Source organism: Patella vulgata, chromosome 3, assembly GCF_932274485.2.
Source record: "Patella vulgata chromosome 3, xgPatVulg1.2, whole genome shotgun sequence".
In the NCBI taxonomy this organism is placed as follows: Eukaryota; Metazoa; Mollusca; class Gastropoda; family Patellidae; genus Patella; species Patella vulgata.
In genome coordinates, this window is record NC_065881.2 from 32,886,205 (window position 1) to 32,900,083 (window position 13,879).

General features: G+C 35.3%; 1 protein-coding gene across 1 annotated transcript in view; it reads left to right on the forward strand.

The window, feature by feature from the left end:
• Positions 1-13,879, forward strand: part of LOC126814506 (guanine nucleotide-binding protein G(q) subunit alpha) — a gene marked incomplete at its 5' end in the record, with an annotated part of 106,175 nt that overhangs the window by 73,852 nt on the left and 18,444 nt on the right. The window contains one exon of the mRNA XM_056100046.1: positions 7,976-8,129. Within this exon, the coding sequence (XP_055956021.1) occupies positions 7,976-8,129 (154 nt within the window). The remainder of the gene's footprint in view (positions 1-7,975; positions 8,130-13,879) is intronic.

Below are 13,879 nucleotides of genomic sequence, written 5' to 3' on the forward strand. Positions count from 1 at the left end.
TTAGAATATGCCCTGGATTACGCAGGTATACAAGAGCGGTTTTAGTGTCAACATCGACAAATTCCGTTGTCATATTCTTAAATAAATTACCACGGCTTAAGATGCCCAAGTTCTTATTTGTGTTCTACGGCAATTTCGCTAAATACTATGACGCTGTTGTGAATTTTGACAGCTGGGAGTCACTCATGAAATTGCGCATTTTCGATCGGAAAAAAACGGTAATTTTCTGCCGAAGATTTTTCTGGGCACATCGCTGTATTGTTTTATAGAACTTGAACGCATGTTTTTGGTCATTGTTACCCGCAGACTCATTTTGAGAGATGATGTAAAATAAATTACATCTTTTTACATTTTGATGCCACCAAATGATAGATAAGTCTTGAGTACTCAGTTGCCTTTGATTATGATTTATTTATCTTAACAAGAAGAAAAAGAGGACAATATTTTGTCAATGTTACACGCATTCATTTTAGTATGTCAGGGTTTTTACAGAAAATTGTGAAGTTTTTATATTTTTACCACATTGGTACATCAGGAAACATTCAAAACAAAACAATGTATAATACATTTTGAAATTTTAATGCCCATGTCACACTTTAGGTTTCAACTTCATGGAATGACCTATGACTTATATATACTGAGCGCCATGGAAAACGCATCACTTTTTTTTCCCAAATATTTTATTACTAGGTGGTTTTGTATGTATAATATTATGCAATACTATGAACTATTGTTTCACACAATGCTCCCAAACGCAAAAAATATCGTCCCATGTGCACAAAAAAAAATGCACGAGATGCACATGAAAAACACAATATTCACGTGCAGCATTGTGTGTGAGCCCTTTAAAAGCATGTTTTCAACTTAATGTGCAGTACATGAACTGTGAAACGTCAATCTGTCGTAATTTGTTGTTGGACGTGTGAAGGAATCGAGCTAGAGATGCCGAGACTTACTGAAAATCAACAGAATGAAGCCATGGGAATGTCCAGGGCTGGGATGTCTACACGTGCTATTGCCAGACACGTCAATTGTCATCAGTCCACTATTGTAAGGTTGCTGGAACGTGTTCGAGTTACTGGATGAACACGTGACCGTCAACGTCCTGGTCCACAACGCGTTACAACCCAGGCTCAAGACCGCTACATCCGGGTCACTCATCTGCGTGACAGATTCCGCCCAGCGACTCGAACAGGTGCAGCAGTCGTCGGAAGACAAGGACCAGTAAGTGCCAACACCATAAGACGTTGTCTAAGGGAAGTAGGACTCCGTGCACAACGACCTTATGTTGGAGCTATCCTCAGGGATCATCACCGTCAGCGGCCTTTGATATGGGCTCAAGGACACCAGACATGGAGAAGAGTAGACTGGCAAAGTGTGCTCTTCAGTGATGAGAGTCGCTTTCATCTTTATCACGCTGATGGCCGTCAACGTGTGTGGAGACGTCTTGGGGAACGTCTTGCAGACTGCTGCGTCTTCAAAACGAATCGATGGGGTGGGGGAAGTGTAATGGTGTGGGGAGGCTTCACATTTAATCACCGGACCGCCCTACGGCATGTTTTTAAAGTGTACCATAGGTTCCCAATCCCATCTGAATTATGAAATTCCAATTCCTCTTACAAAATCCCTGTCACAGGGAAGATTGATACATATTCTTCCAAAATATATTTTTAAAAAGATAATTTTTTTATTGAACATTATACCTAACATATTGAAATTTTTTGAATCGTATCACTCTAGATGAAATTATATCAAATGCAAACAATGCACATTAAAATTCATATAAATAGCAATCTCTATAGGTAGAAAATACATTGGATTATGTTAAATGAATGAAGATGCTATTATTTTTGGCTCATAAGACAGTAAAGATGACCATTTTAGTAAATATAAAATGTCTCTTTTGAATTGGACAGACGCATGGCATATTAATTTTCCTTTCAGATATTAACTGTTGCTTATATATATTAATAATTTTCTTCAAAAGTTTAATGTAATAATACATTATCTAAATCTGAAGTTTCATGGGATATGATTTACAAATTAATTTTTAATTTAAAAATTAATTGCATTGCTAATGTTACATGTGGACAGACATTCTGGCAGATTTGTAACATTAGCACTAAAGTTTAAAGAAAATTTCTATTTATAGTGTTGATGTAAGTAGTTAATGAGATTTTTTACATGCTAAATAAAGCATAATATTAAGAATTTAAGATTAATATACTAAAATATAATCATATATATTAATAACCTAAAATTTAAACATTTATCGGGCATGCAACTGTTGCTAACGTTACATAAGGACAGACGTGGACATTTTATAAATAACTGTATTACTTGAATTATTGTTTTTATCTAAAAATAAAAATAGTCCGTAATGAAAGGTATTTTTAATAAATTGTATAGTATTTCTACCCTTGGGCGCGTTTTAAATTTAAAATCGGACAAAAAGTATTTTAAAAGCACGTGCTAACGTTACGTAAGGACAGACGGTTTATTATATCGGTCTGACAATTGACACGTTAGCACTTTTGATCGAGTGAATAGGCGAGAATGCCGACCGCCATGTTTATGCATCGGGAATCGGAAAGCCGGTTTTCTTTTCTAAAGGCCGTAAAGAAAGTGATACATTTTGAGTAAATAACGCCGTGAAAGGCGAATTAGTGGTGCTAACGTATCAAGAGTGCTAACGTTAACATTTTCGGACAGACAACTGTAAAAATGGCATAATCAATCGACTGCCCGTGTCAAATTATCTGTATCCTGTGTGGAAGATCAAGACTTCGTTTGCAGCGGTTATTCAAATTCTATCACGTAATAATGCTAATGTTTCGCTAAAACTGGACAGACATCAATTGGACGAAACGTTAGCAATATGTAAGCATGGAAATTTAATTTTCCAAACCATTTTCCTGCTTTTTTTAAATGGCATATACTAAAACATAAACAGCCATTCCACAAATGGACAAATTTATTTCCAAGTGACGTAAAAATACAAAGTTTACAAAACAAATGTAAGACCACTTCAATGATGTAGTGGATGGACAGACTAGTCAAATTTTCACAGGGGTTTGAACAATTCAATTTTCGGAACTTGTTATTTTTCTCATCAGTATATTTTTAAGACTGTTTTAAAGAAGACACACTTACCATTATAATTATACAAAAATAAATTCAAAATTTTAAAACAAATGTTATTGCAATGTATTCTAAAATCTTGATAAAAAGTGATGGGAAAAATGTCTGTCTTAAATGATGTAATTCATTAAAATATTTGGATCTTATTTTAATAAAAAAAATACATCAATAAACCTGGTATTAATATTCTATATGTTCAATACATGCTGATTTTGAAGATAAGAAAAATATTTAAAAACTCTTTTTCTCTTTTCTAATAAAACCATTACATTTGTTAGATACCCACTGGTACACTTTATAATAAAACATTCCCTACACATTTGCAGGGGTCGCGTTAATGATGTCTTGCAACCAATTGTTGTTCCGATGTTTCGAGCGCACCCACAACTTCAGCACTTCCAACAGGATAATGCACGTCCGCATACTGTCCGTTTTAGTATGGACTACCTGGCTGCTAACAATATCAATGTCTTGGACTGGCCAGCCATGTCTCCGGAAATGGCACCGATAGAACATGTCTGGGATGAGATTGGACGCCGTCTGTAAATTCCATGCAACGTTGGCTGCACAGCGTGAGTAAGAGCCCTTGGAGGACACACGCGCTACTGACATCTGTTGTTGTACTTTTGCTTTCGACCCCTCTGACATTGTACCTTTGATTACAGATTAAACATCCATAAGTGTACAAATGTGTTATTGATGTGTTCCCATTTAAATATTGTTCACAATAAGAAGCAAAATAAATAAGATATGTTTACAGGATCATTTTGTTATACGAAAAACTAAGTGATGCGTTTTCCATGGCGCTCAGTATATATGAGTTAACAGGATTTCACATGGAATGTTATAGAAGATTTACGGAGCTATCTAAAATTCAAAAGAAACAGAATGATAAGTACAAGAAAATGACAATCCAAATTCCAGTCCAAAATTGATGAGATCATGTTTAATATTGACTTCTGCATCCAGTTTTGGTGTGTACGAGACGGTCTGCCTGTTTTGCAGAAAATCAAAATAGAAAACATCAAGGTCACAAACAGAAAGTAATAACCTGTGTCACAAAGACAATCGAAAAAAACATTCAAGAATATGCAACAATTCTTCATAATGAAAATATGCCTAAGAACATCCAAGATATAGATTTCATTGGCAAAGACATTCATTATCATGCAATGTGCAGAATAGAACATCAATGCAGAGCTGAAAAGATGTGAGAAATAAGCGGGTCATGAAAAAATTGAATGACATGGTTATACCAAAGCATTTGATGCTTTATGTAGTTTTGTGACATTATTCTGGAAAAACAAGAGTTCTACCTGTTAAATAGCTTACTGCAATACTATCAGTCATGTTTATTAGAATTTGGGGGCGGAAACTATACAGAGTTAGGAATTTTGCCCAGCGATTTGCAGAACAAGCTGGTTTAATTCTTTGAGAATATTTCAATTGACAGTGGAAATAAAAGATGTGGTAATATTGTCTTCTGAAAAAGTTTAAATGTTGAGGACGCTGTTCGCAAGGCATCTGACAACGCCAGAGAAACTGAACATACAGTTAAGGGTGTCACTTTCTTACTCCGATGAGAAATATTCAGTACAAAGAAAATTAAACGGCCTGAAAATTTAACCATACAACATATCATAAATGGTGAAATAGCAGTACTAGACATGGTCTCTGCTTTCTTTACACATCTACTAGTTGGTCCATACTCTAATTGTGGATAAAACAAAGTCAAGAGAATTCATTCCATTAGTCAGCATGTCATTTATTCTTTAACCTGGGGTAGGACTAAGCCATCAAAACACCTACAACTGGGTCTTGCAATGAAAAGCCTTACAGGCAGTAAAAAGGTTATTGAGATTCTTAATCGTTTGGGACATACATTAAGCATTGAGGAACTCGAAACAGAATTGACATTTACATCCACTGAGCGCAACTGTGGTTGCTTTTAAAATCTACGATAGATTTGTTGAAATTCTTTCTGGTAAAGACACTCTTCACGACACAGTAGGCATTCAGGTTTTTGTTGAGACTGACAACCAATCACCAATAAATGCATATAAACCAATAAGCCGTAAAAGGAGAAGATTTGAAGCATCCATGCACTCACTGGCTTTGATCATACTGCATCGTTTAATAGGCAAGGGGAAAGTCTGACCTTTAAAATTATTTCTGGAGTAAATAGTTATTGAAGGATTTGTTTGTAGTATCTATGGGATGCTAAAAATGGATGTCTTGCTGGTATTAAAGGCATAGAGAAGCAAGCCCTTTGCCGACATGCTCACGGGTATTAAATTTGAAAATAAGTGAGCAAATTATATTTGTAGTGTCTGGATAAATGCGTCAAAGAATAATCTCCCCAATTTCCATCCAGAGAATAGAAGTTGGGTTTTAAATGGTGAAGGGGTGTATGAATTAAAGTGGTTTGATGGAGATGTTGCTCCCTTGTCAGTTGAGAGTATTTGCATAGATGAAGATAGTGACCAAGAAAGCAAGGACTTCGATGACGAATCAAACAATTCTTGTACTGATGATGAAAGTGTGACAGATTAACTATTGGCATCATCCAGCCACACTTACTCACTTATTTTAAATCATTTTATGTTATGCGGAACAAATATTTACCAATGAGGAGGAAGGATAACTAAAGTTATATGTATTAAAACTAGAAATAGATTTCATAATTTCAGTAATTCATCACTGACTAACATTTTTTAAAATTCATTAGGTTGTTATTCATTATCGAAGATCAGGAAAAACAAAAACTATCGAATTCAAACCAAACAACTTATTAATCCAATAAATACTTTCGAAATATTTGTTTGAATTTTCCACTTTGTTATAAGATATTGAATAACATTCTGAATCATTGAATTGGTTTTTGTGATGGAATACAGAACGTTTGAAGACATAAATTTAACATCAGTCCTAACTATCTATTCATGACGTGTCCTGAATGGGGTATGACATGCCTACTCTTCCTACAACACTTGATACCATTGCTTATTTTAGGATTCCACATAGCTAATAAACATTTGTTCTATTTTTGTGCTATAATTTTGAATCTTGATGCGGTTCAACAATGTATTATTGATATTACATTATTATAAGCTTTATATAGAGGGGGTGGGTGGGGCTGCAATTTTAAGGCCCGTCTGACTTGGGGAAAGCCGCCACATCATTTATGGTTAGATTTTCGAAAAATACATTTTTCATGCATGGAACTATAGTTCTGGTAAGTTGCAGCCATGTAACTGATGACCATATAAAAAGTCCCACTTTTAGGGCATGGCCAGGTGGGCTTTAAGACGATCTGACTTGAGGAAAGCCCCAACTTTTTTGGTTAGATTTTTGAAAAATATGTTTTCCAAGTATGGATCTTTGTTTCCAGTAAGTTTCAGCCATGTAACTTATGACCATATAAAAAGCCCCATTTTTAGGGTGTGGTCGGACATACTTTAGAGCGATCTGACTTGGAGAAAGCCCCCCAATTTTTGGTTAGATTTTTGAAAATTTTATTTACCAAGTGTGAATCTTTGTTTCTGGTAAGTTTCAGCCATGAAACTTATGACCATATAAAAAGCCCCATTTTTAGGGTGCGGTCAGATATACTTCAGAGCGATCTGACTTGGGGAAAGCTCCCAAATTTTTGGTTAGATTTTTATATGCCCACATTGAAATGTGGTCGTATATTGTTGTCGCATCCGTCCGTCCGTCTGGCGTCCACAATTGCTTGTGGACGCTCCAGAGGCTCAAGTTAATATCAGATTGATTTTAAATTTATATACAGTGTTTAAGGCCATGAGACGAAGAAGCCTATTGATTTTCAGCGATTTACGATAATTACTGTCAGAGTTATGGTCCTTGATCACTTTGAAAAATCTTGTGGACGCTCTAGAGGCTAACGTTAATATCTGATTGACTTTAAATTTATACACAGTATTTACGGTCATGAGATTAAGAAGTCTATTCATTTTCAGTGATTTTTGATAATCACTGCCAGAGTTCTAGCCTTTGATCGCTTAAAAAAATCTTGTGAATGCTCTAGAGGCTAAAGTTAATATCTGATTGACTTTAAATTCATACACATTGTTTGAGGTCATGAGAAGAAGAATCCTATTGATTTCCGATAATTACTGCCAAAGTTATGGCCCTTGATCACTTTGAAAAATCTTGTGACGCTCTAGAGGCTAAAGTTATTATCTGATTGATACACAGAGTTTAAGATCTTGAGACGAAAAGTATGTTGATTTTCAATGAATTTTTATGACTTGAACAGCTAAATCCATGATATTAAAAGTTTTGTATACTAAACGTTAGCATGCGGCAGAACTTTATAAAAACCAAACAAATTCTAATGGTTTTCTGATAATTACTTCATGAGTTGTTACTCTTAATCAGATTTTAGTGTATTATAAATGTTTCATTACCGAAAAAAGTAAAAATATGCAACAACACTTGTTGACTCCCCGGACGACTTAGCTGCTGTGGGCGTATGTTTCGTTGCCTGGCAATCTATCTTTGAAAATTCTATTTACCAAGTGTGGATATTTGTTTCTGGTAAGTTTCAGCCATGTAACTGATGACCATATTATTAGCCCCATGAGGCAATATTGGATATGGTCTGACTTGGACGAACTTGTGAACTCCTCAGAGTCGTCAGACACATATTGCTATTAGTATTTTTTGCAGATGTATCGATAATACAAAAAAAGGGCCGAGAATCGCATCGGCGTCGGCCGAATCGATGCATCGAAGATAAATCGATACTTGATATGTACTGGTACTCACTTACAGTGCATCATTCTTATATGCACGTTATATTTTGTTTCAGAACCGAATGGAAGAATCAAAAGCCTTGTTCCGAACAATTATCACATACCCATGGTTCCAAAACTCGTCAGTCATTCTTTTCTTGAATAAGAAAGATTTATTAGAAGAGAAAATTATGCACTCACACCTAGTAGACTATTTTCCCGAGTTTGATGGCAAGTATAAATTTGTATTATTCTCCAGTAATTTGTGTAATATTTACATGAATATCGGTTAAATATCGACATAACTTCTGGCATCATAAACCTGCTCGTATATTATTAGAAATAAAAGCAGAAGTTTTATGCAATTATTGTTGGCTTTTGATCATATTGAAATTAGCAATTTCCGATAATAACTGCAAGAGTTATGGCCCTTGGTCACTTCAAAAAATCTTGTGGACGCTCTAGAGGCCAAAGTTAATATCCAATTGACTTGAAATTTATATACAGTGTGTAAGGCCATGAGACGAAGAAGCCTATTGATTTTCAGCGATTTCCGATAATTATTGCCAGAGTAATGGCCCTTGATCACTTCAAAAAATCTTGTGGATGCTCTAGAGGCCAAAGTTAATATCCGATTGACTTTAAATTTATACACAGTGTTTAAGGTCATGAGACGAAGAAGCCTATTGATTTTCAGCGATTTCCGATAATTACTGCCAGAGTTATGGCCCTTAATAACTTTGAAAAATCTTGTGGACGCTCTAGCATACAAGCCAACTATTCCGATTTTGAGTCTAATTCTGAATTCCGATTTTACTCTTTATAATTCCGTTTTTATATGCCCACATTGAAATGTGGTCGTATATTGTCGTCGCCCCCGTCCGTCCGTCCGGCGGTCCGGCGTCCACAATTCCTTGTGGACGCTCTAGAGGCTAAAGTTAATATCCAATTGACCTTAAATTTATACACAGTGTTTGAGGTCATGAGACGAAGAAGCCTATTGATTTTCAACGATTTCCGATAATTACTGCCAGAGTTATGGCCCTTGATCACTTCAAAAAATCTTGTGGATGCTCTAAAGGCCAAAGTTAATATCCGATTGACTTTAAATTTATACACAGTGTTTAAGGTCATGAGACGAAGGAGCCTATTGATTTTCAGCGATTTCCGATAATAACTGCCAAAGTTATGGCCCTTGATCACTTCAAAAAATCTTGTGGATGCTCTAATGGCCAAAGTGAATATCCGATTGACGTTAAATTTATACACAATGTTTAAGGTCATGAGTCGAAGAAACCTATTGATTTTCAACAATTTCCAATAATTACTGCCAGAGTTATGGCCCTTGATCACTTCAAAAAATCTTGTGGATGCTCTAGAGGCTAAAGTTAACATCCGATTGACATTCAATTTATACACAGTGTTTAAGGTCATAAGATGATGAAGCCTATTGGTTTTCAGCGATTTCTGATAATTACTGCCAGAGTTATGGCCCTTGATCACTCTGAAAAATCTTGTGGATGCTCTAGAAGCGAAAGTTAATATTCGATTGACTTTAAATTTATACACAGTGTTTAAGGTCATGAGACGAAGAAGCCTATTGAATTTTAGCGATTTCCAATATTTGCTGCCAGAGTTATGGCCCTTGATCACTTTGAAAAATCTTGTGGACGCTCTAGAGGCCAAAGTTAATATCCGATTGACTTTCAATTTATACACAGTGTTTAAGGTCATGAGACGAAGAAGCCTATTGATTTTCAGCGATTTCCGATTATTACTGCCAGAGTTATGGCCCTTGATCACTTCAAAAAATCTTGTGGACGCTCTTGAGGCTCAAGTTTCTATCCGATTGAGTTTAAATTTATACACAGTGTTTGAGGTCATGAGACGAAGATTCCTATTGATTTTCAACAATTTCCGATAATTACTGCCAAAGTTATGGCCCTTAAACATACATGCCAACTATTCCGATTTTGTCGGAATCATTCCGATTTTCTGAGTCTAATTCTGAATTCCGATTTTACTCTTTATAATTCCGTTTTTTAAAATTTATTGGAAGAAATTTATTATATTTCATTCCTGACCTTTTTGATTGATAAAATCCCTCTCGTTTTAGTTTTACATTGACGACTGTCTCAGCATTCTCGCTGTTTGTTGTGAATCTGATGGCGATACTGTTTATCGTAGTATCATTCAGCAAACCTCGACAGATTCTACGCATCTAATAGGGTACCGGATATCGTAGTATGAGTCGGTAAAACAACGAAAATAGTCGAGAACATGTGTCATTATTATTAATATAAAATGGAATAAGCTATTATGTCTGTACTAATCAAGATCAAAATGTCATGTGGTTATTTCCGTCATTTGCCGTGTCTAATTTGCATAATTCGCGGTAAAACGACAGAAATAGCCGAAAACATGTCTCCAGTTTTCTCGATTATTATTAATATAAAATGGAATAAGCTAATATGTCTGGACTAATCGAGATTAAAATGTCATGTGGTTATTTCGTCATAGGCCGTGCCTAATTTGCATACTTAGCGGATATTATTTGCTACGCGGAGCCATTCTCGCATACACTCGTACAGTACACGGCGGGTTTCATACATGCCAACTATTCCGATTTTGTCGTAATCATTCCGATTTTACTCTTTATAATTCCGTTTTTTTAAATTTATTGATTGAAAAAATCTTGTGGACGCTTTAGAGGCCAAAGTTAATATCCGATTGACCTTAAATTTATACACAGTGTTTAAGGTCATGAGACGAAGAATCCTATTGATTTTCAATGATTTCCGATAATTACTGCCAAAGTTATGACTCTTGATCACTTTGCAAAATCTTGTGATGCTCTAAAGGCTAAAGTTATCATCCAATTGACTTCAGATTGATACACAGAGTTTTAAGATCTTGAGACGAACAAGTATATTGATTTTCAATGAATTTTTATGACTTGGAACAGCTAAATCCATGATATTAAAAATTTTGTATACAAACCAAACAAATTCTAATGGTTTTCTGAGTTGTTGCTCTTAATCAGATTTTAGTGTATTATAAATGTTTCATTACCGAAAAAAGTAAAAATATGCAACAACTCTTGTTGACTGCCCGGACGATTTAGCTGCTGTGGGCATATGTTTTGTTGCCTATCAACCTATCTTTATGTTTATAACCCAAAGATCTTTGTTCCTTTTGATATTCGCGCATATATGATTGTAACTTCCTGAATTATTGCCCTTGATTATACGAAAAATTGTGTTTTTAGCTTGTGGTCCCTCTAGAGGTCACAATTATTATCCAATTTAAAGAAACGCTTGGTATATCAAGGTTGTGGCCCCTCTAGAGATCATAATTTTCATCTGATTTTGATCAAACTTGAAATGCATGTTTATACCCCAAATATCTTGGTTCCTTTCGATATTCGTGCATATCCGATTTTAATTTGCTGAATTATGGCCCTTGATTGCACGAAAATTGTGTTTTTAGCTTGTGGTCCCTCTAGAGGTCACAATTTTTATCCAATTTAAAAAAACGTTTGAATATATCACCGTTACACCCTAATGATGACGGAGTTCGAATTTCGGACCAAAATTGTGTTTTTAGCTTGTGGTCCCTCTAGAGGTCACAATTATTATCCGATTTAAAGAAACGCTTGGTATATCAAGGTTGTGGCCCCTCTAGAGATCATAATTTTCATCCGATTTTGATCAAACTTGAAATGCATGTTTATACCCCAAATATCTTGGTTCCTTTCGATATTCGTGCATATCCGATTTTAATTTGCTGAATTATGGCCCTTGATTGCACGAAAATTGTGTTTTTAGCTTGTGGTCCCTCTAGAGGTCACAATTTTTATCCTATTTAAAAAAACGTTTGAATATATCACCGTTACACCCTAATGATGACGGAGTTCGAATTTCGGACCAAAATTGCTGGACAAAATGACCGACTTTTGTCCGCAAATAGTGTAAATATCTGTTGTGGACCCTCTAGAGGCCACAATTTTGATCAGATTTTGATGAAACTTGAAACATATTTATTACCCAAAGATCTTGGTTTCTGTCAATATTCACTCATATCGGATCATAACTTCCTGAATTAAGGCCCATGTTTGTACCAAAAATCACATTTTTAGCTTGTGGTCCCTCTAGAGGTCACAATTTTTATCTGATTTAAAAAAAGGTTTGATGAAACTTGAAATAGATCTTTATAACCTAAAGATCTTGGTTCCTGTCTATATTCGCGCATATCAGATCATAACTTCCTGAATTATGGCCTGTGATTGTATGAAAAATCGCTTTTTATACACCCGCATAGAAATGTGGACGTATATTGCCATCGCCCGTCCGTCTAACGCTCTAACGCCAAAAGTTATCATCCAATTGTTTTAAAATTGATGTTGTTTACATTAGGGTCATTCCGTGTCAAATCACCCAATGGGTTTAACCCCACCTCCTTGGATTTTCATGAAATTTTATGTACATGTTTATGTGGGGTGGTAAAGCTGATTTCTCAAATTTTAACGAAATAGGATGAACGGTTTTGTTGCTAAGGACGACCGAAATTTGCGAAAATGGGTTAAAACGAACGATCCTTCTAATCTTTAAAGGCCCATATCTTAGCTACTTGTGGCCCGATCACAATGAAATTGGTACCAATAAACAGGGAATTGTCCAATGGAAATGTGGTCGTAATAATGCCGTCGCCCCTGTTCTCTCATCCGTCGTCCACAATCATACATGTGATACCTCCCGCAATTCGCGGAAGTCTCCCGATTTCACCCCTGATATCCCAAGCTCCCGATCGGGAGACAAATACTCCTGCTTTTTCAATTCTTGTAATTTTATTTTTTGGGAGTCAAAAATGTAATCAAATAGCATCGAAATAAAACGAGAAAGACTTTTTTTTGTTAACGACAACCGACAATCTCGTGTTGAATGTTGTTACTATAATTAGTAACACGACCTGAATACATTTCCGATGTTTACGTATTTTGAACAATACCATTTAAATAACATGATAATTATTGTTTTTATACGAAATTAATAAAGTTTAGCAATCAGTTGATTTTAATTAAGTTTTTATTGTTCATTTCGAATTATTTATAAGAATGAGAGGTCTTGAATAGCGTGGGTCAGAGGTCATTTAAAGAATTAAAGATGCCGGTTGAGTACAACGAAGAAACCGTTAATCTCGTCGTCTAACTGACAAGATTAGCACAACAGTTGTTTGTTATTGGATTGTAATGAGGAGGAAATTGGGATTAATGATATAAGATGCAATTACCGACGATTTACAATCAAATGATATTAAAATATGTAAATTAATTTATCTTTTATTCATGGTGGGTGGGTAATTTTAACGCGTGATAAAGTCTCCCTCTTTTGACCTTAATTCTCCTGACATTTTTACAAAGATCTGATATTTTACTTGTGGCCAATCACATGTATGCACAATTTCTTGTGAACACTCTACAGACTACATTTATCATCTGATTGTTTTGACATTGATATATGTTGTTTGCATTAGTGAGATGAAGAAGCCTATTTAATTTCACGAACTGACGTTAATTTCTTCTGGACTGATGGCCCTTGTTTCACTTTTTTGCACCTGATGAAGAAGCCTATTTAATTTCACGAACTGCCGTTAATTTCTTCTGGACTGATGGCCCATGTTTCACTTTTTTGCACCTTGTGAACGCTCAAACGACAAAAGTTATCAATCAATCTATATGAAATATATATGCATCATTTAAATTAGTGAAATGAAGAAGCCTATTGAATCTCAGCAATTTCCGTTTATTACGTCTAGAGTTATGGCCCTTGTTTCACTTTGTTGAATCTTGTGAACGCTCTAATGACAACAGTTATCATCCGATCTGTTTGCAATTGATATGCATCATTTATCCGATCTGTATGAAATTTATATGCATCATTTAGATTAGTAAAACAAAGAAGCCTATTGAATTTCAGCAATTT